This window comes from Python bivittatus, unplaced genomic scaffold, assembly GCF_059951505.1.
Source record: "Python bivittatus isolate LINGU-HERP-01145 unplaced genomic scaffold, Pbiv_v1 ctg000960_np1212, whole genome shotgun sequence".
Classification (NCBI taxonomy): domain Eukaryota; kingdom Metazoa; phylum Chordata; class Lepidosauria; order Squamata; family Pythonidae; genus Python; species Python bivittatus.
This window is the reverse complement of record NW_028277124.1, coordinates 7,720,822-7,747,712: the sequence shown is the minus strand read 5'-3', so window position 1 is coordinate 7,747,712 and position 26,891 is coordinate 7,720,822. Positions and strand designations below refer to the sequence as shown.

At 38.2% G+C, this 26,891-nt stretch overlaps 1 protein-coding gene across 4 annotated transcripts; it reads left to right on the top strand.

The window, feature by feature from the left end:
* Positions 1 to 20,947, top strand: SYNDIG1 (synapse differentiation inducing 1). 4 transcript variants are annotated; one of them, XM_088131490.1, is made up of 5 exons: positions 1 to 150; positions 1,363 to 1,504; positions 8,021 to 8,591; positions 13,471 to 13,608; positions 18,721 to 20,947. In XM_088131490.1, the coding sequence occupies exons 3-5, from the start codon at positions 8,103 to 8,105 to the stop codon at positions 18,877 to 18,879; spliced, it is 786 nt and encodes a 261-aa protein (XP_087987616.1). In that variant the 5' UTR covers positions 1 to 150; positions 1,363 to 1,504; positions 8,021 to 8,102; the 3' UTR covers positions 18,880 to 20,947. The 4 variants fall into 4 exon arrangements, with proteins under 4 accessions (XP_087987616.1, XP_025025268.1, XP_087987617.1 ...); XM_025169500.2 differs by having other exon boundaries at positions 1 to 486; XM_088131491.1 differs by lacking the exon at positions 1,363 to 1,504.
* The last annotated feature ends 5,944 nt before the right edge of the window (positions 20,948 to 26,891 follow it).

Genomic DNA, 26,891 nt, shown 5'->3' with positions numbered 1-26,891 from the left:
GGCAGCCCAGCCGCGATTGCAGTAGCAGCAGAAGCTCGGAAGACCCGCCGCTGTTCGCTCGCCTAGCGCTGCAGCGCCCGGCACCGACTCCTAGTCCCCGTCCGCACCATGGTGGGCGGGCGGCGGCGGCGGCGGCAGCAACCGCAGATGGTACGGCTCCTTCTCTCTGCCGCTTTTTCCCACCTCCCGTGTATTTTTCCCGCCACCACGAGGCGAGACCTCGCCGGCTACAGCCCACCCCTCCGTGGAATCACCGTCTGTGGCTGCCGATCCTCTTCCCTTCGCGCCCCAAATTCGCTGCTTTGATTTGTATGCGGGGCGTCATAGTTAAGAGGCCGACGGCAGCCGCGGCAGGCGAGGGACGCGGGGCGGGAGGGAGGAGGATTTGGAAAAACAGCCGCTTTCCGGAGGTCTTGCCGCCGTCCCAAGTTCGACGGTGACGCCTGAGGTCACCTTCCTCCTGCTGTGCTGCTGCAGCGTCCGGAGGTGAGTCCCAGCACAGAATTGTGGCAGAGGGAGGGCGAGATAAAGGCGACGAGGCAGAGCCCGCGAAATGCCTCCAAACGCGGGGAAGGAGGTATTTTATCCCGCGATGGAGCGATTTATAAGTGGCGCAGGACTATAAGCAAGGACGGAGGCGTGGTCGAGAGGCCGTTCCCGGGGTGGACCTTAGCCTGGGACTTGAATGTCGTCGAAAATGCCATGGGAAAAGGCGTGGATTCGCCTTCCCTTCGACGGTGTTAGGGAGCGGTCCCCCTTCGATCTGCAGCCAATCGCCAGGTTCTCGGGCAGAGAGGCTGTCCCAGTTGTGCTTCGCCCCCGATCATTCGGGATCGTCATACCTGGGACTCTGCATGCGAGGCACGTGCGCCTCCCCGGAGCTCCGGACCCTCAGTCCCAGCTTGCTGCTTCTCGCGTAAGAGCGAGTATGTGCCTCTGGACCGAGCGCTCGTCCAGTCAGATAAAGTTGCTCGCGCTTGTAGTCTTTTGCACGCGCAGACTTTGCTGGCGAGATGCCCCAGTTCTGCATTGCATGGCATTTGGCATGCGGAGGACATGCTTAGAGAAATAATACAGGAATGCACCGGAGACGCACGTTTGGGTTCTTTCCTTCCTCTTGGTCCTCAATATGCCATACCAGTTTATTCAAATAACTCATACAGTATACGTTTCGGGAAGCTGTGCATAGATGATGCAGTATAAGAAAGAAATGTGGAATGGTTCGAGGGCTGGCTGAAGAAAACACACTTACCTTTTATGTGGCTGGGGGACACATTTCAGAAAAAAAGGCAAAACGGATTTAATTGAATTTAAATGTAATTAAAAGTTAATTAAATACAGTTAACATGATTTATCTCATAGATTTAAAAGATTTCTCTGAAATTGAAATTTACCTCAGTAGCAACTTTTGGATAGGCTCTGAGCGCTGTCACCTTGGAGCTTCATTGCATTCCTGGGGCACAGAGGGTATTTTCTGTGGTATCTGCCAAGAGTGTTGTAACTTGTAAGTATATGTTTTAGAATAAACAAATGCTCAAAAATAGATGTTTAAATGTAGATTTATATGAGGGACCTTTCTATTTCTCATTTCCAGATTTCTGTAAAAATGCCTAAGTTACTAGAATTGCAACTTTAACATAAAGTTGGAGGGTTTTAATTCATATTTTACGGGGTTTACTGCATGTCTAGATTTATTTATTTATTTATTTTGAGGTGGGGAAATCAGAGTTTGAGATAATTCTGATGTAGGCAGTTAGGGAATTAATGTGGATAATTGGGTTTCAATGTGTAAATATTTAGGAAAATCATTATACAGTAGAACATTGTACCATTTCTGACTCAGTAAGATCTAAAAGGGTGGGTTGGACCAAAGTCGGTGATGTGTCTTAGCTTTCTGTTCTTTGACTTCTTGTTTTAAAGCATTTCTTCTAGCATCCAATGGAAGCCAGGTCGTTTAAGATGTAGCCTTCTGAAATGTTTTGCTATCTGTTCTTCCTTGATCTCACTACCTTAGGCAATTCTAAGGTATTCAAAGTGAATTTTGAAACTATTTATATATTGGAAATAGCTTCCCCAGTATCTAAATACAATCTTCAACTTGTTTCAGATTTTCCTTCTCGTTAGGTATAGGGAGTGACTTCAAATTACAGTAGCTTTTCTGTCTTTCATTATCTACTTTGGTAGTAAGTACAGAAGAGACAGTGAAGTTCTTCTTTATAACGTATATAACGTAATCAGTTTGTGGAAGGTATTGCTGCAAGATTGTGATGGAAACTGGGGATTGAGAAAAAATCATGGAGAATAAACCTATCAGTAGCCAATATCTGGGAATAGGACTTCTAAAGCAGAATGCCTATGAATCCTAGGTTGTGGGGATATGAACAATGGTTGAAGACTTTTGTCCTGAGAGATGTCTTTATTTAATCTAAGGAACCTGGAGCATGCCAACCCTGCAGGATTGAATCAGCCAGGCAGATGTTATGGGAGACAGGATGTCCCTCAAGTAACCAGGCCCTGTGCCATGTATAAATGAAGGAATAGTTAAGATTCTGTTGCAAATACAGTAGGAATGTAAATATCTTTATTTGAAACCATACTTCCATATTCTGCAGAAATATAGCCCTGGTATATGAAAAAGGCATATTCAAAAAGAAAAAAAGTAAGATGTAGTGATTTTCAGCAGCTGCAGAGTGGTTCAATGGTCAGGTACACATTCTTCTGTGCAGGACTAACAGTTGAGTATGTTAAAGTTTATTTCATGCATAAATAGAGCAGATATTGGTAATTTGTAGTTGACCAATTATGTAATATGGAACCTTCATTTGAATTAAATTAATGTAAATATATCTAAAGTTGAAGTACTAGTTCACCAAAGAATGGATGATTGACGAAAATGTATGAAATGTTATTAATGCTGGGTGACGCTTGGATGATGCTTTTCAGAAATGCCTTGCAACATCTACTTGGCCAGGCATTATTAGAATAAATGAGACATTTTAATCAAGTCTTAAAAACACTTTATTATCAATTCTGTTGTTCATTATTTGTTTCGGCAATGGAATATATAATTCATTACATTTGTCCCTGGAAAATTCTGTTACTGTGTTTTGCTCAATATTACAGAGAGGTAAAATTGAAATGGAATAATTGTGTATATATTATATGTGTTAAAACTTAAAAGCTCTTCTGCCTGATCTCTTGGAAGTTATATCTGGGAACTTCCAGAGACAGCCTATTTATTTATTTATTCATTTATTTAATACATTCATTCAGAGCCCATCTTTTTGCTGTGACCCCATCCACTTCCTACTTTTAGCTCCATCCACTTTTTAAAGTTACACTTCCTTTCTGAAAGCCACATAAGTCTGATTATATCCTGCATGTCATAAAAGGCTTGTCATTCCTGGGGTAGGAAAGTAATTTTGTGTGAAGCAGAACCAAGCTGACTGGGAATATTGAACAAAAAGAGAATATTTCTGAGTTAGCAGAGAACCATAGAGTTGGGAGGGGCTGTAGTTCAAACCCTTCTTCCCTCCTTCCCTCCCATGTAGTACTGGAATCCACACAAAAGCATCAGCGACTCTGGTTCCCATTTGAACACATTCACATCTCTCTCTTTTTTAAATATAATTTTATTAAACATTTTTTTAAAAAAAGAAAAACTAATACAAACTAATATAAAGTAAGAAAAAGAAAAGAAAAATAAAGAAATCAAAGAGAAGGCTAAAAGTGCAAGAAAGGAAAAAAAATAGAAAAATAGAAAAGAAAAAAGATACAAAGAAGTAGATTCCAATCTTCTTTACAGCAGCTATAAGTACAAGTTTATCTCTTATTCTATGGTTACAATGTAACTCTCTTCTTTCTGTAATCTATCCTGTCTAATCATCATAACCATAAATCAGAAGTTCATTTTTTTTCTGTTTCACACAAAAACTCTATAAGGGGTTTCCAGTCAGCAATAAATGTAGATGTTGTCTTTTCTCTGAGGAAAGAAGTCAATTTAGCCATCTCAGCAAGTTCCATCATCTTCAGCAACCATTCCTCCATTGTACATATTGCCAGATCTTTCCATCTTTGTGCATACAATAATCTCGCTGCAGTTATCGTGTACAAAAACAAAGTTTCATGATTTTTTCCCCCAACTGTTTGTCCATCAGTCCCAGAAGAAAAACCTCTGGTTTCAATTGTATATTAATCTTTTAAATCCCCTGAATCAGTGTGTGTATTTGAATCCAAAATTTTATAGCTTTTTTACATGTCCACCAAACATGATAAAATGACCCTTCTTGTTCTTCTCATTTCCAACATAAATTTGAAGTGCCTTTATACATTCTAGACAATTTCTCTGGTGACATATACCAAGCACATCACCTCTCTGATTTATTGACTCCATTGTTGATTACTGTTAGAATTTTTTTCTTAACCGTTAGCTGCAGTCTGCTTTTGTACTGAATGGGCACTCCAGAATCTGCCAGACGTTGGCCAGCTAGACAGTCTGCCTCCCAATGCACTCATCCCAGATGGCCAATCTATTAGACATGGAATCTCTTTGCTTCCTGAGGAGAATGTGCCTGACGGCACATAAACCCAAACAGGGGGGTGGCACATAAATCAAAACAATCTCTCCTTTTTGTCAAAAGAGAACAAAAGTTCAATCATTTCAGAATCCTAGCCATAAGAAAAGAGTGGGAAAGAAGAGAAATTCCTCCAGTCCCATCTTTTATTTAAAAGGCCTTGTCTTGAGTCATGTAAGAGAGATGGAGTGGGGGGAATCACTGGAAGATGTACCTGGAGATGGAGGCTGGAGGTGAAGGAAGGAACGGGACCTCAGGAACATCCTGGAAGTCAGCCGAAAAAGGCCCTGTTCTGAAAAGCAGAGGGCAGTTCTCCAGGTCTATGGAAAAGTAAAAGTATTTGGCTCAATTATAAACAGAGCTAAGCTGGTTTCTCTGAGAAATGGAGGAAAGGGAAGGAGCTCCAGATTGGGATCCAGAGAGCTCCTAAACCCTTAAATATATGTGGGTAGCAAGGTTATCCATGTAAACTTGAATCACAGACTAACAGGGATCAGTAAGCTAAAATGCAGCATGACTATTGTATGCTTTATTTTCTGGGGGATGTATCTGCTTGGCTGTTTCTAGTAGGGTTTGTATCCAAGTGTATTGCATGCAAACACCCTGTAGTTTTTCTCAGTCTTAGGCCCACCCATTGTGGATCTGTACTAGTCTCCACTATAGCATTTTATGAAGCTTAAGATACTTAAGTATCATTTAAAAATGAATTAAAAAATCAGTAAAGTAAAAAATTGCTAAAACAGCATTTTATTGATGTTTAAGATACCATTTGAGATTTTATCAATGCTCAATGCCTTATTTCATTCACTTGTAATTGTTTTAGAAAATTTCTGTCTAGAGTTAAAAAGGAAATATTACTTTTTTCTTATTGCTAATAAAATGACTTTTTAAATGATATTGCACATTTGTTCCATCTCCTTTAGAAAAGGAGGGACCTGTTTTTCTCTGGCCACATGCCTCAGAGCTTCAAGGGCCAGAAGGTGACATTACAGAGTAATTTATCTTATTATTCTTATTCTTATTTCCCAATTTACTGTCAAGTAAGTATTTAACTAGACTCTTGCACCTTAGTTGTGATAGTGTACATAAATTAATCTGCAAATTAATTTTAAATTCTGGGTAGATTATATAGTTGCAGTGCCAAATCTGTGCCCAATGAAATATGATCTTTATTCCATACACACACTAGTTCTTTATCATATTTACATGATTCTCTTTTTCATAAATGCAACCAAGTAAGCTTTTGTATATTAAATAATGTGCTGGCCATACTAAAACATGGGGGAGTTCTGTGTGAGCTGAACAAAGTGTATCAAACCATGTAGGATTTATGCTGTTTGGCATCTGCATTTATTAGATGCTCCAGACCAAAGTCTACCGCATTGATTTCTCCTGCAGCAATATCATCAGAGGTACAATTAATATCAGTCTTTTAAACTGAATTAGTTTAAACTGAATTAGTTTTTAATCAATTAAATTAAAAAAAAACATTTAAGACGACAAGGACCTAGGTGTATAAGTAGTCACCTCTGAAATGCTATAATTAGAAAAAATCAAAGGGATTGGTTGTAATAATGTTAGAGAATTTTGGCCCCATCATTGCTCCTGAGCTCTTTGAATGTAGTTATTCAGAAAGTAACTATAAAATACATATGTTTCATTCTGTTTTATCAGAATTATTGATAGTGTTAAGTCTCAATAGAGGAGAATATATGTAGCTCAGGGTTGAACAGTAGAGTCTTTGGGGTTCTCTGAGCTTGATTGTTTTTTTGCAGACGTTTCATCACCTGACTAAGTAACATCTTCAGTGCTAGAAGGGAGTGAGGTTTGCTCTCTGTTTATATACAGCAGCTTGCCCTGTCAGTGTTGGTGAGGGTGTTGTTTTTTCTCTGACAAATTAGAAACATAAATCTATCAAAAAAACAACTCACACTAACCAGGTGCTCCATTACCAAAGTAATAACCCAACCTCCCACAAGAGGAGTTATGTAAGAACATTATTCAGATGAGCACAAACACACTGCAGCAATCCAAAACAGCAGGAAAAGGAAACAGACCACTTATGCAACATCTTCCAACAAAATGGATACCCACGCAACTTTATCAAAAAGTACCTGACCACTCAACCCACTACAGCACAACCAACACAAGCTATGAAAAGGATAACACTGCCATACATCAGCAACATCTCAGAAACAACCAACAGCCTATTACAACCACATGGCATCTCTGTAGGACACAAACCAACTAAAGCCCTCCAAAACATGTTAAGTAAACCAAAAGACCCAGTAGCCCAAGAAGGAAAAACAGGAGCCATCTACAACATACAGTGTAAGAACTACAACAGCCACTACGTAGGACAGACAGGCAGAAGTCTTGCAGAGTGCATCCATGAACGCCAACTAGCAGTCAGAAGACACGATGAAAACTCCTTAATCTCACAACACATGGACAGACTCAACCATAGTTTTAACTGGGAAACTGTCAGCATCTTAGACCAAGCTAAATCCAAAAATGCGAGGGAATTCCTGGAAGCTTGGTATTCAGACAAGGCAGCCATCAACAGGCACATAGAGGTAAACATTTATACAGCATTCAAAAAAGACAATAAAAAGGAAACAAAAAGATCAGAACACCTCCTCGCCAGTAATCAACAATATGCAGGGATGAACACCAGGATGAACACCAAACAATCAAGCAGTAAACAATACCCTAATCAAGGAACTACCAACCCAGACAAACAGTAAACAACAACCTAATCTAGGAACTACCAGGGAAAAAACAACACCCCCACCAACACTGACAGGGCAAGCCACTGTATATAAACAGAGACCAAACCCCACTCCCTTCTAGCACTGAAAATGTTATCTAGTCAGATAATGAAACGTCTGCAAGTAAACAACCAAGCTCAGAGAACCCCAAGGATTCTACAGTGTTAAGTCTGTAAAATGAATTAGTGAGTTGCAGTTTTTTTTTAAAGAGGGACAGCATTTGATGGAATGTTTGTATTCTACCTCTTGCAAAGTATATTCCTTTCTATTTTATTTTATATATTTATATTTTATAATACCTCTAAATGTAAGTTAGTATTATTTTGCATATATAAGAATGTCTGAAAGGTATTAGCTTGTCTAAGGCCTAGTTCAGAGGTATGATTTGAGCCAGATGCTTCATGGGCCACCTCTCTGGCTCTTGGACATTATGCTGCATTAACTGTCCAATGATGTAAAAAACTTCTCTATTGTGAAATAATTTTCAGTTCTATCTTCAGTTTACTAACAATGAGCATTTGTACCAAATGCTTCAGAAATATGATTTGCATCTGCAAGGGCTAAATTTATTTTCAACTGTTAAGAGCTGGTATCAGATTGGCATAAAGGTGGATGCTTATTTCTCTTCTATAATGAGCGTTCTTTCTCCCCCCCCCCTTTCTCTCTCTGCCTCAGGAAAATGGAATAATTTTTTTCTATGTGATATTTATCAGAGGAATGACAATTCGTTGATACAATAGAGGAAAAGGAATCCAGGATGGATGGCTTAGTTAAGCAGAAAGGTGTGCTTAATAAGCATAATAAGGCAATTGACACCAAGAAGAAGAATGGGTTGATTAACACAAGGAACTTAATGGCTGAAAACAGGGAGGGGTTGGTGTCTGTGTACCCAGCTGCTCAGTATCAGGGTCGGCCAGTTGGGACTCTCTACTCCCCAAACTACTCCCAAAATGACCCGATACAACAGCTTCTTGACCCCAGTACTCTGCCACAGACAGTAGAATCCCGCTATCATCCAAACATCATCCTCTATTCAGAGAGCATGCTACGATCGTGGGGAGAAAGCCTGAGTGCAGAATGCTGTGAAACGACCTTTATTGAGGACAAGTCACCCACCAAAGGCTGCCTGGATTATCCTGATGGCAAATTTGTCAGTCTGTCCACAGATGAGATAAAGATCCAGACCCTCTCCTATGACGTGGAAGAAGAAGAAGAAGATGATGATGACGACTTCCAGGAACTAGAGGTCAGGGAAATTTTGTTGGTGTATTGTCAGTTGCAAACAATATGGTAGGATAAATTGTGGTAGGATACATTCTGTTTTAAAACATGCTAAAAGTGTTAACATTATTTAAATAATGAAATAGTGCCCACCCACAGAAAAGGCTTGTTTGATTGGATGAGTCACTGTTATTTTCTTCCTGTTCATCTCCTTTGCTGCAGCAAGTGTGATTGCATCATTCATGTACAGTAGTCCCAGTGCAGGGAGAAAGAGGATTATCCATGCACAAAGATAGCGCCCATTTCGCCTGGTTGGCTTCATTTTCATCAGAAGCCAAATTCAGAATTGGGAGGTGTGGGCAGGAAACCCTAATTAACAATGAATTCTTCTTGTGCAGGCTGAACCTTTTAGGATGCAAGAGTCAATTGTGTAGACAGTACTAATTCAGAAAGAAAGGGCTCCTCTGATTCTAGAAGTTCAGGAAATATTGCCCTATTTGCTGGGCTGAGGGACACGGCAGAAATAGAGGTGGGAAAGCTGTTTTTAACAACAGAGTGATTAATATGGAAAAGTACAGAGCTCCTGTAACTTTGTAAACAAAAATGTATCAGGTATGGTTTACATGATAAGCTGCAAGCTTATCATGTAAACTTTCATGTTCTAAATAACTGTACCTGGACAGGTTTCTTGTATGTTTATGTTTCTGTGATTGTGTTTTCATGAAAATACACAAAATCAGTATAGCTAGGGGAAATCTAATCTCTCTAAACTGAGATATACTGATACTTAGGACATAAGAAAAGTTTCCTGGGATCAAGTTCTTAGGAGGTCTCCATAGCTAAGAGAAGAAACTGGCCAATCCACCAGAAGATTATGATGTACTTCATGATTCATATGAAGGAATTAAACTAAGAGATCAGCTGATATGCTTATATGTGCAAATCAGCCCTTACGATCTTCAAAACATCTTGCTTTATTTATTTGGTTCATCTCTTAAAACTGCAAAAATTATACCCAAAAATAAAGTCCAAAAAAGATAAAGAGAAAAAATTCCATAATTCAGACCACAGTATGGAATGGAATAGGATTCAGACATTACTGAAGCAGCATAAGAAGTGCCATGTTGCTTTTGTGACAAAATGTAGCCATATATCCATTGTTCTGTATTGAAAAGCTCAGTTAGAACACAACTATTAAAGCAAAGTTATATGATGTGAGTAGTTAGTACTGTGCATACTGTAAAGTGAAATATTATCAAATGTTTCTCCAACAGCTGCTTTTTTATCTAAATCCTTTATTTGGGTTTATGAAATATACTGTGGAAACACCTAAATTAGGAGTGGGAAACAATTCAGGAGTTATGCATGTCTGTTGACCTAATGTCAAAAATTCTAGCAAGGGTAATTAATCTCATCCCTGCAGTCTGTTGGATTAGGAGGAAATAAATAGGGGTGGCTTTCTTACTTTAGGTTCTGGCCATGCCCACTGTTGGATTTGGCTCCACCCATTGCCAGCATATTCTGAGGAATTGTTACTTTCCAAAACAGTTTATCACCTCTGCCCTAATATATTTATTCCATCTTGACAAGATTGTACATAGTAAATGTGAGCTAAAAAAAATCATTTATCATTTTGTCCTTTTGATATTTATAATCATTGTCTTTTGTCCCCTCCTTCTCTTATGGAACAATCCAAAGTAAAAACCAGCTGATGCAGTGGAAATCAGCTGATTTCAGTTGAGGGCATTTAGTAAACAAACAGGTGTATTGTTCCTAAGGTATTTATTGTGATGTCCCTGTACATTTTTGTGATGTTTGTGAAAGATTATGCTGTAATATATTCATTAGATTTTAAGGTGCCATAAGAATATTATTTTTATTACAATAGGCTAACAGGAAAACATAAACACCTGTTTAGCATCTGAACATTTAACTTTGCCAGATTGTTATCTGTAATCTGGTAGTTGTAATTGCCATTGGATCTCTATAGAAAGTGTATTTAAAACAGGGATGCACTGCAGTTCTTGTGGTCCCTTACCACTAACCATGCCGGATAGGGCTGATGCCACTCAACAATCCGGATGGATAACTGGTATCCATTCTTGATTTACACACTTAAGTACTGTAGTAAGTTTGTACAGAATTGATGTTCTTATCTAAATGCCCATTCATTTTCAATAACATTACTCATTACTTGACAGACACTTTTGTTAAACAGTTAGTTGGCCAGTGTTGCTCCAAAGATCTTTCTCTGCTCCAGCAATACATTTAACACCCATACAACAAAAAGTTCAATACCAAAAAAGGAACAAATTACAAAATGTAACAAAACAAAAACAAGTACTGTAGGTCTGTATGCTGTCTGGATTTCTATTTTAATATTTTTTGCAGTAGCAAAAACAACCCTTAAAAGTCACTTTTTGTTTTTACGAATACAAGGATAATATACATACTATGGACTCATTAATTAAAATGCAAAAAAAAAATGAAGTTTGCATGAAACTGAAAAATATTTTGTTCCAGATCTTTACTGATTTAAGACATTTTCATTCAAGCAAACAAGGACATCACTATCATTTCAGAGACAAGAAGTTAAAACATCACAGGGAGGCACCCACAATTGGAAACCAGCTTTGTGTCTCTACATGGGAAATAGAATCATGCACAAATAATGTTTTAAAAATGTAAATGAAAACAAAAATGGAGAAGCAAGATACGTTGAAGCCACCTGAGAGACGATAAGAAGGATAAATGTTTACAAAGGGGCCAGGACAAAATGTGCACCGTAATGTTATGATGCAAACCATGTGACGTGCATACTGTGTCTTATGTTGGGATCAAGTATGAAAGGCTGGGCTTTGTGCTGCAGTGCTGACTGCAGTGATACAGGTGTTGTCATTTTTTCCCCATGGTGGTTTGTATTGGATGTCTGTGGGAGAGGTGGTTAGCTTTTGGCAAGCCAGCTGTTGTTGAATACATTTGAATACAAGGATTGCTAAAATGCTAGTAGTCAGTACAGTACATTCAAATGGGATGCAGTTACTGTTTGCTTACCTGAATTGAAGTAGTCAGTTAATGAAATTACTTCGCTTTTTTATTGTTCCTGCCAGTAAGTAAGATAAAAGCTTCACTTTTTTTTTTAAGTCCCTTGTGGCTCAATTTCAAATCACTTAAAATTAAGAAAATATTCAAGTCTTTCCCTTCACTTGGCCATCTCCCAAATGCCTCTTTGGCAGTACTGTCCTTAATTTCACTTTGGAGTTTAAGAACATTTTTATAAGTAACATTTTTTCAGTCTGTTGGCAGCTAACATATACATTCAAGTTACTTTTTAAAGAAATATGCTGGGTTTGACATTGTCACTGTCAGCAGCATGTCCCAGGAGCTATATCATTTCAAGATACAGATCAGAACTCCTATTTGCAGTCAAATTATCCTCTTTTACTGGGATTCATCTCATATACCCTTCTTACATTATTTCTTGTCCTTATTCTTAATGTCACTCAGATATCTTCTATGGTCCCCTCTTGGCAAGCCCATCAAATACTCCAGCGGTTTATCAATCTAAACCAATATCTTGCAGATTGTTCTTCATTAGCCTTCCCCAACTTGGTATCCCCAATACAGATCCCATAATCCCTAATTAGTAGATCAAGTAACCCTAACCCTTGGAATGATGAGAGATGTAGACCAATCACATTTGAAAGCAAAGCAGTTCTACACATTTCAAGGCATTTTGTTAAGATGTGTAATGCATAAGCACTCTAAAGAGTAAGCAGAATGTACTTGGTATTGTTGGGCTTAGACTTAGATTGTTGGGGATAGGTACTGGGTTCCAGTCCAAGTTCAATATAAAGTCTGCTGCTTACCACCTTTAAAACTCTATATGGCTTGGATCTTCAGTAATAAGAGATGCCTTTCTGAAGTAAATTTTGCTTTCCTGGCTGGGATGGCCTAAGTTAACATGTTATGGGTTACCACCTACCAGAAGGTACTACAGGAGGGGGCCTGATGGTGGGCATTCTTGGTGAGGGCTCCCCCCCCCCCCCCCGCCATGAAACAGCCTGCCCTCTGAGGTGAGGCTGGCCTCCATTCTTACAGCATTTTGGAAATTGGTGAAGACCTGGCTCTTCTGAAGGACCTTTGGGGTTGATTGCAGAGCCATCAACATTGAAATTGGCTTGTATTTTATTTAAATTATATTATTTTTATAGTATTATTATTGTATTTGCATTACTGTAAAGTGCCTAGAGTCTGACTAGATTGAGACAGTGAATAACTTCTATTAAATAAACAAAGAAACAAACAGTTTTGTGGAGTTGTATTCCTCCTGCATGCTCCTTGGGGTGAAATGAAATTAAATGTATACACTGAGTGAAATTGTGTAGTTGGCCAATAGAAGTAGGAGTAGAGGTAAGAGTATAAATATTATGCAGTCTAGACAGTGGTTGTATCTTAGCACTATTTTATATTGCTGCTTTTTCCCTTAAGTAAGGGAAAACTGGTACATTTCCAGTTTAGATATAATTTCTCCAATTTTCTCTAGCCTTGTTTATTTTGCTTAGTGTCTCTGTAGCCACTAATCACCAGTCAGGGTGAACTGACTTCAAATATCTGTGTCTCAGGGTCTCAATGTCACCTGCTTCCAACCTGATCTACTTCAAGAGCTGTTCAAGCACTGTTACAGCCACAGTGCAAGGATTTTGTTAAAACATTGTTTTGCATGCAAGAGTATCCCATGTTACACAGATGAAGTATTATCTGAACCCAACACAAGTTGACTATCTCAAGTGTTTCGGCTGCTGGCCAACGTATCTTTCTTGTTTTATCCATTCAGTCTATTTATGATTTCTAACAGGTTCAATATTTATCTGTTTCATGGTCCTATTCTCTTACTGTTCCAGAGTGATTATTCAAGTGACACTGATAGTGAAGACCATTTCCTTATGATGCCTCCCAGGGATCATCTTGGACTCAGTGTGTTCTCCATGCTCTGTTGTTTCTGGCCATTGGGAATTGCTGCTTTCTATTTGTCACATGAGGTATTTGTACAATTTTGTTATTCCATTTAGCATTGTGTGCAGATAGGCACTATCCCATTAGTATAGAGATGATAATATAAAGAAAACTGGATAGATATATTTAAACATGCTGGTCCACGAGGAAAAAGAAAACAGTCACAGTTGAACAGTGCTTTTATTACTAATCAAAATGCCACATTTTCACAAATATGTGAAAAAATTATGTATGTATGTATGTCCTGTATGCATTTAAAAGATTTGTATGGCCACCCATCTTATATGTCACAAATCTGGACAGCTCACAAAGCCATAATAAATTTTGATTTACATTACTAGTTTTACTTTTGATTAAATATGCATGAGAAAGCACCAGCAAAATTGTGAACCCTTGGGGGCTAATTTGTAAGTGGTATACAAGGTTGAAAAATAGCCTTCCCAATATGTTCTGATGTGTTGGGAATGAAACTCGTGCAGTTCCCAGGTAATTCTGAGAATTGGTCCTAACACATTTGGGGGATATGAAACAGGCAGGAATAGCTGTAGAATTCAGTTATTGCTTTCATCACATATACATTAAATGAGTGTTTCCATATATATTTTCCATCCTTGTTGGTACATGAGTGAATTTGTAATTGACTTACCTTTTCTCTCATGCCGAAGTTTTTTGCATCCTTAAATTATTGTTATTCAGTCACGTCTGTATCTTTTTGACCCAACAGACATTATTTCTTTGAATTCTTACAAGTTTAAGCTTGCGCCATCAGTGATAGTATCTATTTACCTTGTTTTCTCAGCCTCTTGTTCAGCCGGCTTTTTCTAAGCATCAAGGTCTTCTCCGATGACTCTCACCTTCACATTATGTTCCAACTTATCAAAGTGTTTTCTTCTTTATTAGTTTCCAGTGAGCAGTCTAGTTTTACTTCATCTAATATTGAATGATTTATTCTCCTGCAGTTCAACGTATTCTCCCAGCATCATGTTTCAAAGCCACAATTTTCCTTTGTTCAACTCAACCTTTCTCATGATTCAGCTTTCGCAGCCATATGTTACAAATGGGAAACCCATAACCTTGGTAGTACATACCTTTACTGTCAATGTGATGTCTCTGCGCTTTAATATTTTGTCTAGATTTATCACAGACTTTCTCCAAAGTAGTAGACACCTCTTTATTTAATGGTTGCAGCCACTATCCCCATGAATTTTTAAGTCTAGCAAGATAAAATCTGTTTCTACTTCTTCTGTGCTTATTTGCACTGGATTAATACTGCCTGTTGAAATAATCTTTTGTTAATACTATACCAAGCAACAGACAAATTTTGCACTCTCTTTTATTTTCAGCAAGATACTCTAAAACATCTATCAAAGTACCATTAGCATATCTGAAGTTGTTGATGTTTCTCCCAGCAATTTTAATTCCAATTTCTATTTTTTCTGGTTCATTTCTCATGATATATTCTGCATATAAATTAAAACATAACATGACAGTATGCATTCTTGGTGCACTGTTTTTCCAATTTTGGACCATTTAGTTGTTCCATATTCCTTTCTAATGGCTGATTACCAGAAATTTAAGGGCTATCCACAGTATGTTGAGGTCTACGGAGTAAAAGCCCTTGTATATTCAATAAGGGGGAAATATATGTCTTTTTAGAACTCCCTTTCCTTCTCTACTACTTACTGAATATTAGCAATGTGGTCTCATGATGCCTCTTCTGAATCCTGTTTGGCAGTTCTTGTTCTATGTATTGTTGAAGCGTGAATTGCAAAATTTTGTGCATTATCTTACTAGCATGTGAGAGAGGTGCAATTGTATGGTATTTTGAGCATTCTTTAGCACTGCCCTGTTTTGGTATTGGAATACAAATTGTTCTTTTTCAGGTTATTCGGCCATTTCTGTGTTTTCCATAGCTGCTTAGACACTATAAGTAGCGCTTTTAACTACATCATTTAAATAGGTTCTGTTGGTGTTTTGTCACTTTTTGCAGATTTGTTAGGAATATTTTCTAGTTTCCAGAATGTCTGGGTCTAGTTCAGGGATGAAATCTTCCTAAAGCACATTCCTATAAAGTACGGTCCCTATTCTACCCTAAGTGCCTTATGATATTGGGCATGTCACTCTAGTCCTTCTACACTATCTTCCCAGGTCTAATATTGATTGCCCTATTCATGTTAATGTCTGTATATTCATTTCACAGCCACATAAATCCTAAAATGTTCTGGTGCTTAGCCAATGGGTATAATTTGATCCAAAGTATTCCCAGAGTTCCCTGCAGGGACCAGTTGTCCTATGGCTCCTCCAATAGAAGATGTGATTGCCAGACATCAGCAGCTGAAAATCACAACTCTTTTTACCTTGCCCTGCTTACTGTTTCTTACTAGTTGATCATCCTTTCTCGCTCTCTGCAACCAGCATCTGTTTTAAATTGACATGTTCTTCATTTTCATTTCTATTGTACGTGAGTCAATCTCTTTTGCTTATCCTTGCTTTTAAAAAATAAATTTATTTTGGACTGGAAAAAGAAATAGGAATGGCATGAATTGAGCCATCTGTTAAATTGGATTCACATATATATTTCCATCTCATAAGAATGCATGAATCTCAAGCAATTTTTGTATTAGTCCAGAAACATTCACTTTTAATGTATTGTGTTCACCTACAAAGTGATTTGTTTACTTCTGGCTTGGGAAGTAACCTTGGCCTTTCTGGTGTGAAAGCTGTAGCACCTTATATGAACCAGCCACTCTGATTTCTTCAGCAAACCATGATTCAAATAATGATATGTCATGATATGTGAACCCAGTCTATGATTTTTACCTTGGTTATGTAACTGTAGAATACCTACTTTGGACCAGCCTTCCCCAACCTATTGCCTTCAAAGGTATTGGTTTGAAAAGGTATGAAAACAATTTCCATAATTCCTCAACCAACATGGAAAGGCTGTTTAGATGTGTTAGAAATAAATAAATAGGAATACGGCTATTCAAATATAGGTTAAGCAATTAGCTTCCTTCTGCTGATGCACTGCAGAACTTCACTCATGAAGATATTTAGCCCATACAAGCATGTAAAGCATATTTTTTTGAATTGCCATCAAGCTTGATATTTTGATTTCACAGCAGAATATATTTTCTATACACTGCAAATACAGAATTGCAGAGAAACCCATAGAATCACAGAGACATCCTATGCAAATAGATGAGAATAGCAGAGACAATGAAGAATGATCAGCGATGAAGGATCTAAGGCCTTTGCAAGGGACCTGCACTGCAGTCTCTACTAATATCTCCTGCTGAACAAGTTGGCTTGCCCTGTGCTGTTAATGATGAAGGGTTCTCAACTTAGCATTCTTGTACTTGCTGTGACTTTTGTTTATTAAAGTTCTTAGTCTGCTATTGAAAACATTTCAGCCTGGAGAGGTTTTTAAATTGGCTCATCAGTCATTTTGATGCCAACCATAGTCTCACTATGGGATTTTTTTCAAAAAAGGAGAGTTGAAATGCATAGTTATTGCAGAAATGCCCTTCAGGACAGCAAAGAAAAGAGAGATGGGGGTTTTACCACAACTGTATGAAATGGATGTCTCTGGTGGCAGAATCTGCACTGAGCTTGGCTACTTCAGAGTTAGAGCATGTTCTAGACCAGGATTTTGCTGTCTTTTAATTCCTCAGAGGGGATTTACTTTTAAAAACAAAATTCTAAGATCCACTAACTAAAGACAGCTTACTCATTAATTTTAAGTTTGCATGTGTGTGTGTAGTTGAATATATTCTAATCTTAAGATTTATTTTCAGTTCCAGCACTGCCTTGCTCACAGCTATTTTACATAAAATCCACCCCTGCTTCCTTCAAATTCAACTAATTAGGTGAAGAAAATAATTTATTTGTTCTACCAGCCCCCAAATGCTCTTATGCAGTTACTTTTCATTTCTGTGAGCATTGTGCAGAGTCTTCTAAAGGATTGTGCCCCTTGCCAGTGCTTAATGGTGAATGTGCTTTTTAGAACTAGTTTGGTTGTATTGACTCTTATGTATGTATGTGTGTGTGTATATGTATGTATGTATGTACGTATATAGTTTTAAAAAGGAAGATTAAAAGCTAGTACAAACTAATAGAAAGTAAGAAGAAGAAAAGAAAGAGAAAGAAATCAGAAAGAAAGCTAAAAGTGCAAGAAAGGAAAAGAAAAATAGAAAAGAAAGAAAAAATAGAAAGAAGTAGCTTCCGATCTTTACAGCAGTTATAAGTACAATTATAAATTTACCTCTTACTCTATGGTTACATGACTTTTTTCTTTCTATAATCTAGCCTGTCTAATAATCAAAACCATAAATCATAAGTTCACTTTTTTCTGTTTTATGCAAAATTCACCTATGAATTGCAGTAAAAAATGAGATCAACTTTGTGTGATTGAGACAGAAGAATGGCCTATTATGCTGCCTATAGTGGCAAGTAAGGACAGGGCCAATGTATTACTGAAACCTTTTGGGGTTGTTTTTAAATGGGGTGCATGGCCATTTGCACATTTAACAATTCCTTCTGCATTGCTAAAACACAGTGTATTTGTAAAATAGTGTTATAAGTCAGCTCTTGAGCAAAACGTACTGTTTTAGGATTAGCATTTCATTAGATTACAATTGGCAAATATGTTCCTTTTTTAAAAATATAAACCCTTTCATTTTTGAACAGCAGTTAGCAGATAAACAATTGACAGAAGATAAAGTTGCATCATAACCACGTACAAGAAACAGACATAATAAACCAAGTTGAGTATTACATTGTAGTAGAAAATAAATTATTAAAAGTATGTCAAGGCTATTTGAGATTTAAAAGTAACAGCCGTACATGTGTATGATTGCTCTTTATGTGCCCCCTCCCCTTTAAAAAGTTACAAATTAGGATGTTTTAAGAAACCCTTACTTTGTGTGACAGTTTGTCAATGATGTGTTGATTCTGTATCACTTATATTAAGATTTAGTAGCTGGGTAGATATGACCTCTACAATATTTGGCTGTTTCTATCTTGGCAGCAGTTAAAATCCCAAATCTCCTATTCTTTATCAAATCTCTTCATGTTGTTTCCTGTCAAGTAGCTGCCATATTCAGGCTCACTAATGCAAACCTTTTCTATTCTTGCAGACAAACAAAGCCATTGCTAAAGGGGATTTCCACCAAGCAAGCTCCAGTTCACGGCGAGCTCTCTTCTTGGCTGTGCTATCAATCACCATTGGAACAGGCATCTATGTAGGGGTTGCTGTAGCACTCATAGCTTATCTGTCCAAAAATAATCACTTATGAAACTTGACAAATTAGACTGCTACAGAAAGCTATAGAAGAATGATACTGTACCTTTCAAATATCAATAGTTTTGAGAATGAAAAGGGCTGTCGGAAATTTATACAATCTGAATTCTGAAGAGAAATGTTCTAGATCTTTTTTACTTTTCTGGTTTATTTTTAATATTGGCAAAACTGTTATTGCAAGGAACCAAGAAAGCCATGAGTATTTCCAAATATCAAAAGTTAGCTTCAGAACTTGCTTGTAGTTTGTTTCTGGTCTAAATTAGACTCAACCTCAGATCTGGGATCATCTGTCCAAAGGTGAGAGACATCTGAATGTACAAAACTAAAGGTGGAAGGTCTGAAAGTTGTTTTGCTGCCCAAGAAAGCTAATTCTTGATTCTGGATGACTAAGAAGTAGTAACTGGCTTAGTGCATATCCATGACTAAGATTAAAATTCAAATAAAGCTACAGAATGAATGTACTTTAGGAATAGCATGGGATTGTTAGTTCTTTTATTCAATCACAATCAGAAATGGGCCACCCCTGAGCCAAATGAAATGCAGTAGCTGAGATGGCAGATTTTGGGTGTTATAAGGGACAGCAGAAAAGGAAAGTGAGGGATCCAGTCATAGTATAAAGCTGTTATGTACTTTGCATAAACTGCACGGGAATACACAGAAGCTATGCAACACATAGCAGTGTTCTTGTGCAACCCTGTTCTTTGCCTCAGTGTAACTCACACAGGATAATTTCCAGATTTCATTGAACATCTTTGAAGTCAAAGCATTTTGTGCTAGTTGGCCCTGCTCCTGTCCTGAAAAAGACTTGCTTGCAAAGCATGCTATTCTTTCTAGCAGCATCTCCTTTCCAGAGAGGATTTTTTTCAGCAAGTAAATAAAAGAAGCCCATCCATAAATTTCATGGCAAGGCATGAAGTATCTACCGCTGAGAAATCAGCCTACTGGCACAAAAATGTTTTCTTAGCTTATGGACTCCCACCTGAGCAAAGCTGGAATATGTAGGAATATGGCTCCTAGTAAAAAGATGAATAAGCAATGGGCATATTGTAAAGAATGTAATTAATATTAAAAAAAATCATCTGAAAATCACGATTCTACTGCACATCTCTTTTAATGGTCTTTTGCTGTCTTGAAGCAATCTTTTCATGTGGCATTTTAAAGAACCTTATAAAACCATTCATTGCAATGAGGTACGGTATTATCTGTCTTGATTTTTATCAACAGTATTAATCCAAGGTATTTTCAACACTAGAGGATTTTTAAAATTTGTTTATTTTGGGATTAATATCATTTTTCTGTAAAAGCTTCTAAGCTTATGAGTCAAAACTTCCATTAGATTGTAGATTAGATTGGGGAAACAAAGTGGGTGGTTGAAGTTTCAAGGAAATCTTGTCCAAATATCAAATCAAGTCAAAAGGTACCAATGTAAATTCATTTTAAAATCTTGGCTTCACTAACAGTAAACCTTGTTTAATTAAAGAGGTTTTCAGCCTGGGGAAATCTATGGCTCCCCCCCACCTTTTATAAATTGTTTGGTATCGGTTGAATCCCTGAACTCAGCTAATGGAAATACCTTGGATGGATCTGCCAGTTCATACAGTTATAGATCTTACAGGGGAGGGCCAAACAGGTTGAGGAAAGTCAGATAAAGGCTGCCCTTAGACTTCGACTAGTCATGGGGCAATATCTTAGCTTTTGATACTAGTAACACCACTAGCTATTGATGGCTATTAAGTTATGCTTCTTCAGTGATCTTTCATTGGGGAAGAACTGCATTGCTGCCATAGTCACCTTAAAAATAATTGTTGCTCCTATGCTACAGGTGGCTTGAAATTTCTAACAGCTGCTGTGTGAGTATAATTAGAAATTGACATTAGCATATTGTGGAAACAATGCTGCACAGGGATATGTTGAGTAGATCAAATTATAATCAGTCATTATTCCCACAACATCATGAAGTAAGGTATTATATTTGTACATGGGGCTGACAAAGTGACTTGCCATAGTCCATATATGAAGTCCATAGAAGAGGTGAATTTTGAAACTAAGTCTCCTGGAGAGAAACTTCATTCACTGGCCTACAATAAAGTTTATTCTTATACTTTGAAGAACCTAAACTATCGTATTTTTCTGAATGTTCAGTAGTTTTTAAAGGTTTCCATCCTTGGGAACCCTTTAGATACTGATTTATATTCCAATATATCTGCACATAAAAATATACCTTCTTTGGTTGGAAACTTGTGGATTTCCAATCAACACATCAAAGAATATCTTAAAAACATCATCCTCTCCCTTACCCACATACCAGTTTTATGAAAGATAATTAGCTCTTAACCAAGAAATTGGGCATGTTTTTCAACATTGTTTCTTAATAAAAGCTTCTGATATATAGTCTGAAAAATATTGTCATAGAGACTGATCCTATGCTTGTTTCTTTAAAAATAAATGTATATTCAGATTTATATCCATGCACACATGAACTACATTGCAACCAAAAATAACCAGAATTTGAAACAAATGTTTCTAATTTGCATTTCAATTATTGTAATTTTTTAAAGACACTAAAATTAGAGTGCAAAAAGCTTGCACTAAATGTTGATCTATTTGAATCAACATTTTTCTTTTTATTATTATTTATATATAACATTTTTGTTAAGCAAAAAGGCAGTGCACAGCAAATCACATAATATAATAATAATAATAAAAACATATGGCCATAAGCCCCAGATCATAAATTGCTCATATGCAAGTTCCAAGTCAAGATAAAGAAGAAGAAGAAGGTAGCCTCCATGACGTGATCTTGAGCATACAGTATATCCACCATTTTCAGGATGACAATTATGGATTGCATTGAAATCCTGAACCTCATTGTAGGGAACTAGAGGAACCGTGGAGTGAAATCAAAGGATGAATGTGAGAAGAGACTGTCAACCACCAAAAAAAAAAAAAAGAAGAAACCAAACCCTCAGAACAGACACTGGAAATTGCTGAGATAAGAAGCCAAAGCCAAGAGAGAGAAGATCTCAGAAAGGAACTTACCAAAGAATTTCAAAGAGCTATTAAAAGAGACAAGGAGCTGCATTCCGACATCTGTAAAGATACATGAAACTGACACAAAAACAAGGAAAGATTTCCAAAAGATCTCTGAATTCAGAAGGGGGTTCCAACCTCAATGTGTTGTGCTAAAGGATACCAATGGACAGATGGTAACTGATTCCAAGATCATAGAGATGGAAGGAGTACACTGAAATTGGCTGGCTACAGGTGGGCAAAGGAGTGGAACAAGGCGGTATACTCTACGCTTATTTATTCAATCTATATACTGAATATACACTGAGGGAGGCTGGATTGGAAGATGAGCATGGTTTTAAAATTGGATGAAGAAACATCAATAACCTGTGCTGTGCTGATGGCACCACTATGATAGTGGAAAATGCAAATACAAGCTTTAGTAAGGAAAGTCAAGGACCATAGTAAAAAAAAAGGGGGGGGGACTACAATTAAATATAAACAACAACAAACTAATGACAATGGATACAGCAACCAGCCTTAGGACTGACAATTAACATACTGAAGCTGTGGATTGCTTCTTTCTTTTAGAACTGACTATCAAGAGTAAAGGACCAGCAGTCAAATATACCACAGAGTAGTACTTGGTAGGGTAGTGATGAAGGCCTTGAAAAAGATATTCTGATGCCATGATGTGTGTATAGTTACAAAATTCAGAATTGTGCGGGCAATGCTTTTCCCTCTGACATTCTATGGACTTCAAAGAAGCTGGATAGAAAGAATATTGAAAGTTTTGAACTTTGGTGTTGGAAAAGACTCTTAAGAACACTACAAGAAAACAAACAAAAAATAGATCAAGCAACAGATCATTCCAGAGTTCTCACTCAGAGTACAAGAAGTCCAAAATGCTGGGGGAAATGGAAGGAAGAGAAGAGGACAATAAGCAGCAAGGTGGTAGATTCAGTTGCAGAAGTGATGGATGCACTGTTGGGAGACTTGAAGGGCTAGGTTGGGGGCAGATCATCCTGGAAAATGTATGGGGTTTCTGAAGGTCAACACCAACTTGGTGGCACATAATCAAAATGCTGAAAGAAATTTCCAAGGTCAACATAAAAGTTGCATTTTAAAATACATTTTTAAAGACTGGCAGTGGGCACCAACACCATGAACCAACTTAAATGACAAGACCATTGAGGAAGATACAGAATGTATAATCAGAAAACAAATGTTCCCTAATGTGTGGGGAAAAGCAGCATCAGCCCTGAATTAATCAGTTGAAGATATCTCTGGTTTGTGGTATTAAGGTACAGTCCTCTGACACTTCAGAAAGCTGCTTTGCAAGTCTATTTTTCAGAGGGAAAGTTGTCATAAATCAGAAACAATCTTTTGAATGATGACAAAAAGAATGCAAAGGTACTTCTTGTACAGAACAATACATGATTCAGTTGTATAAATACAGGCAAAAGGTACCATATATGAGTTTGGATAGCATCAAGAAGACCAGACAATCCTCCCCCTCCTCTTTCAGTAATTAAATTTAAATAAAATTGTACTCTCTCCAATATTCTCCTGTCTAGTGGGGATTTGCAACTACATTTTTCACCTGCACCTGGCATGTCTGACACCCACATTATTATGCATTCCTACCATCCTTGGCACAATATGTGCTGCTCCCACAGCCAAGCCCTCAGAGACAAAACTGGTGACTTTTTACAGTTTTAATATGGGCAGCAATTGATGGATTCCTCTGGTGGCCAGTTTCATCCAGCATCAGCTGTCAATTTCATCAAAGATTCCAAATATCCCCAGGCCAGTAAGTGGTGCAAGGGATGGCCACAGCTGTAAGCAGCAGGAAGTAACCCATAGAATATGCCACATGATGTTTCCCCAATATCATAAAACCAGTAGAAAATAGAATAATGGAAACCCCCTTGTCAGCAGAAGCAGCAGAAAACCTGTACCGCAGAACCAGAACTCAAGAGCTATGAAAATCTCTTTCCTGGTTTAAATTACTCCAGTGCCAGTCCTTTTTTAAAGACCAGTTTAGTGCTCTTGCAAAGGACTGCTAACCACATGTTTTAAAAAAGGGCTGGTCCTTGTCTAGAACACCACTAAATCCATGCATACATGTATAATGCCTGTATAATGTATGATGTATAATGATCAGAATTACCACAGGCAACTGGGCAGATCCTAGTCCCTTACTGGGTCATTGCCAAAATAGTTAATGAAGCATTGCACTTCTTTACATGGCAAGACTTGTATTGGAAAAAGATGGAAAACGCTAGTTTAAAACTGGAACAAGTAAGTACAAGTGTAAGCTTCTTTCACAGCTGAAGATGATGTCATAAGTATGTGTCCTCTAAAAATGGCCAGTGAGCATCTTTAGGCTGCAGTTAGGGGAACATGAGGATGGGCCCCTAGGCAAGTATGCAGGACATATACACAGGCTTTGAATGCATAAGTAGGATCCCTGTGAGTGACATACAACATATTTTAATCATCCAATCATTGTTGGGCCAATATAACAGTAAACAGGATAGGCTCTATATCACCTCAGCAATGGTTGGGTATTGTTTGGGTGCTCTAAGCCAGAGTTTTTCAGACTGAGACCTTGAAGGTGTTCTATGAGAAGGGGAAAAAGGTTCACTCAAACACAGCTGTTGTTTTTTGGAGGGAAGGGGGTTCCTTCCAGTCAGTCTTGATTCCTGGTGACTGCCTGGACAAGTCCCTGCAGTTTTCTTGGCAAGATTTTGGAAGTGGCTTGCCATTGCCTCCTTCCTAGGACTGAGAGAGAGTGACTGGCCCAAGGTCACCCAGCTGGCTTTGTGCCTAAGGTGGGACTAGAACTCCCAGTCTCCCGGTTTCTAGCCTGCTGCCTTAACCACTACTGTACATCAAACTGGCTCACTCAGATGCAGCTAGAGTTTTCCTAAAGTACAGCAGAAAGGATCAAACTTGTTCTATCAGAAAAACAAAAGTTACATTTGCCATTTTGTGGATTGGGGGTTCTGGTAATTGTTTTTTAACTAATAGGTCCCTCAGCCTGCAAAAGTTTGAAGTTTGAAAACCTCTTCTCTAAGCAACTGGGCATGGGGTGAGGGTGGGGGTGCTTTAAGATGACCAAATGCAAAAGAGGATAAAACTCCTAATTCTGCTTTAGATGTGAAGAAGGCATTCTGTCAGCTTTCATGTAAATTTTCTGTAGCAACATCATAGGAGTTTTGTCCCTTTGGGGGGGAAAAAGCCACCTGTGTTTGGAGCTGTTGAGACATTCAGCAGGAACAAGGAGTAACTTCCACAATTTCTCCTCCCCTTGACCATGTATAAAGAAGCGCTTTTAAAGTTACTTGTTCTTTCCTGCAAAACCTCCTAGGCTCAATGAAAACAGGAAGATGAAAGAAAGACTGTGTTCTGAATTTTTTTGAAGAGGTACATGCTGCTGCTCTTGAGTATGCAGACTCGGTGTTGCAAACACATCACTCCCACACTCAGGCAGAAAAATGGAACAGTCTGGACAGACACAACCCCAGTCTATTGACTATTCCGTTCAGTATGCTCATTATTCTTGTATGGACTGGTGGCTCCTAGACTGAATAAACAACTCACCCTAAAAAGTAATTGTTGCAAAATTGGCACTAAATACTCCGTTTGTAGACTCATACAGTATTGTGAGAGATGGATAAAATATGTTATTATTGACAAAGAAATAGTAGCTTGAGCATGCTAAGAGTGCAGCTGTGTGAGAGATAAGGAAGTAGTGTTAAGTGTTATGGTTATCAAATAGTGGCAGATGGAGAGGAAGTTGTCTCCTTGTGTGGGACAATGTAAATACAAATTAATTTGGAGCAATCTTTATCAGTATAATGCAATTAGCTGAAACCTTGAGCAATAGATGAGGTGAGAGGGACCAGGAAGAAATCCTAGAGCAGCTGGAAAGATTGTGACCTCAGAGTACCTCGGCCAATGGGGGAAATGAGGAAGTTTGAGCGTCGGCCTAGGGTTGTATAAAATGTGCTGAAATCTGTAAGAAGTGTGGCTTCTTATTTGCAACAAACTCCACCAGCCTTTGCAAACACTTCCAATAAACTTTACTTCTGACTAACTCAGAGAGATTTGTGATGCTTGTTTCACACAGTATCAACTAGATAGTTGAAATAAAAGGACCTGACTGTCTAGTCAAAATTCTTGGAAACCCATCCCTTCAGATCACGGCTGCTCTTCCCTTCCCTTTTTCTGCAGGCAACAATGGCAACAATAAACATTAGTACCTTTACTAAGTGATCTCTGTGTAAGCTGATTGGGATGTAGTAAGACTTGCTTCTGAGTAATTGTGCATGTGCAACTATTGCACGGTAACTAAAATTAGAGCATCACTTTGTGTGAGATGGGAGGATATATAAATAACCTTTATTTTAAACTTATCCCTCCTTTCAGCAAATGCTACGTTTGTTCTTGACAAGTTCTCTCAGTCTTAGAATAAAAGGGGTAAAAATGGTCTGGCCAAATTTAAAATTTTGTTTGGGACACTGTGTGGTCACAAGCTATTCCAGGAATCACTTGGTTTACTGTAAGTGTGAGAAGGAAATCAAATTCTCCCCCCAGACCTAGCAGGAAGGGCCAACATTCCTTGAAGCCGTAATCCAATCATAAAAAGATTTCTTCCCCAAGGGATCTACGCAGGAAACCTCAGCTCAGCGGGGTGCCTGACCTTAGAACGCTCCCTAGTCCACTTCAGCGGAGAGCGCCCTCTCTTGGAATCCCGGTTAATCACCTTGTCTAAGAACTCCTAGAGGGCGGGCGTTCCTTCGCACCTTTCAAGAAACAATAGCATCTTCCCTATAAAAGGAACTCCTGGGGAAACCTCAAGGGCAGCCGCCCCGACAGGTGGCCGTTTTGTGTATCTGGCTCTCGGAAAATAGTCTTCTCTCTCCTTCAAGCAACCGCCTGCGTGTTTATTCCTGGCTTGGATACAAACTTCGTAAGCTTTCTTTCTCA

Bases quoted from the DNA above. Each gene is read 5' to 3' on its own strand.
- SYNDIG1 (XM_088131491.1), top strand. From the start codon at position 8,103: ATGGATGGCTTAGTTAAGCAGAAAGGTGTGCTTAATAAGCATAATAAG. The intron at 8,592-13,470 runs GTCAGGGAAATT...TTACTGTTCCAG, and splicing joins ACGACTTCCAGGAACTAGAG to AGTGATTATTCAAGTGACAC. The intron at 13,609-18,720 runs GTATTTGTACAA...CTATTCTTGCAG, and splicing joins CTTTCTATTTGTCACATGAG to ACAAACAAAGCCATTGCTAA.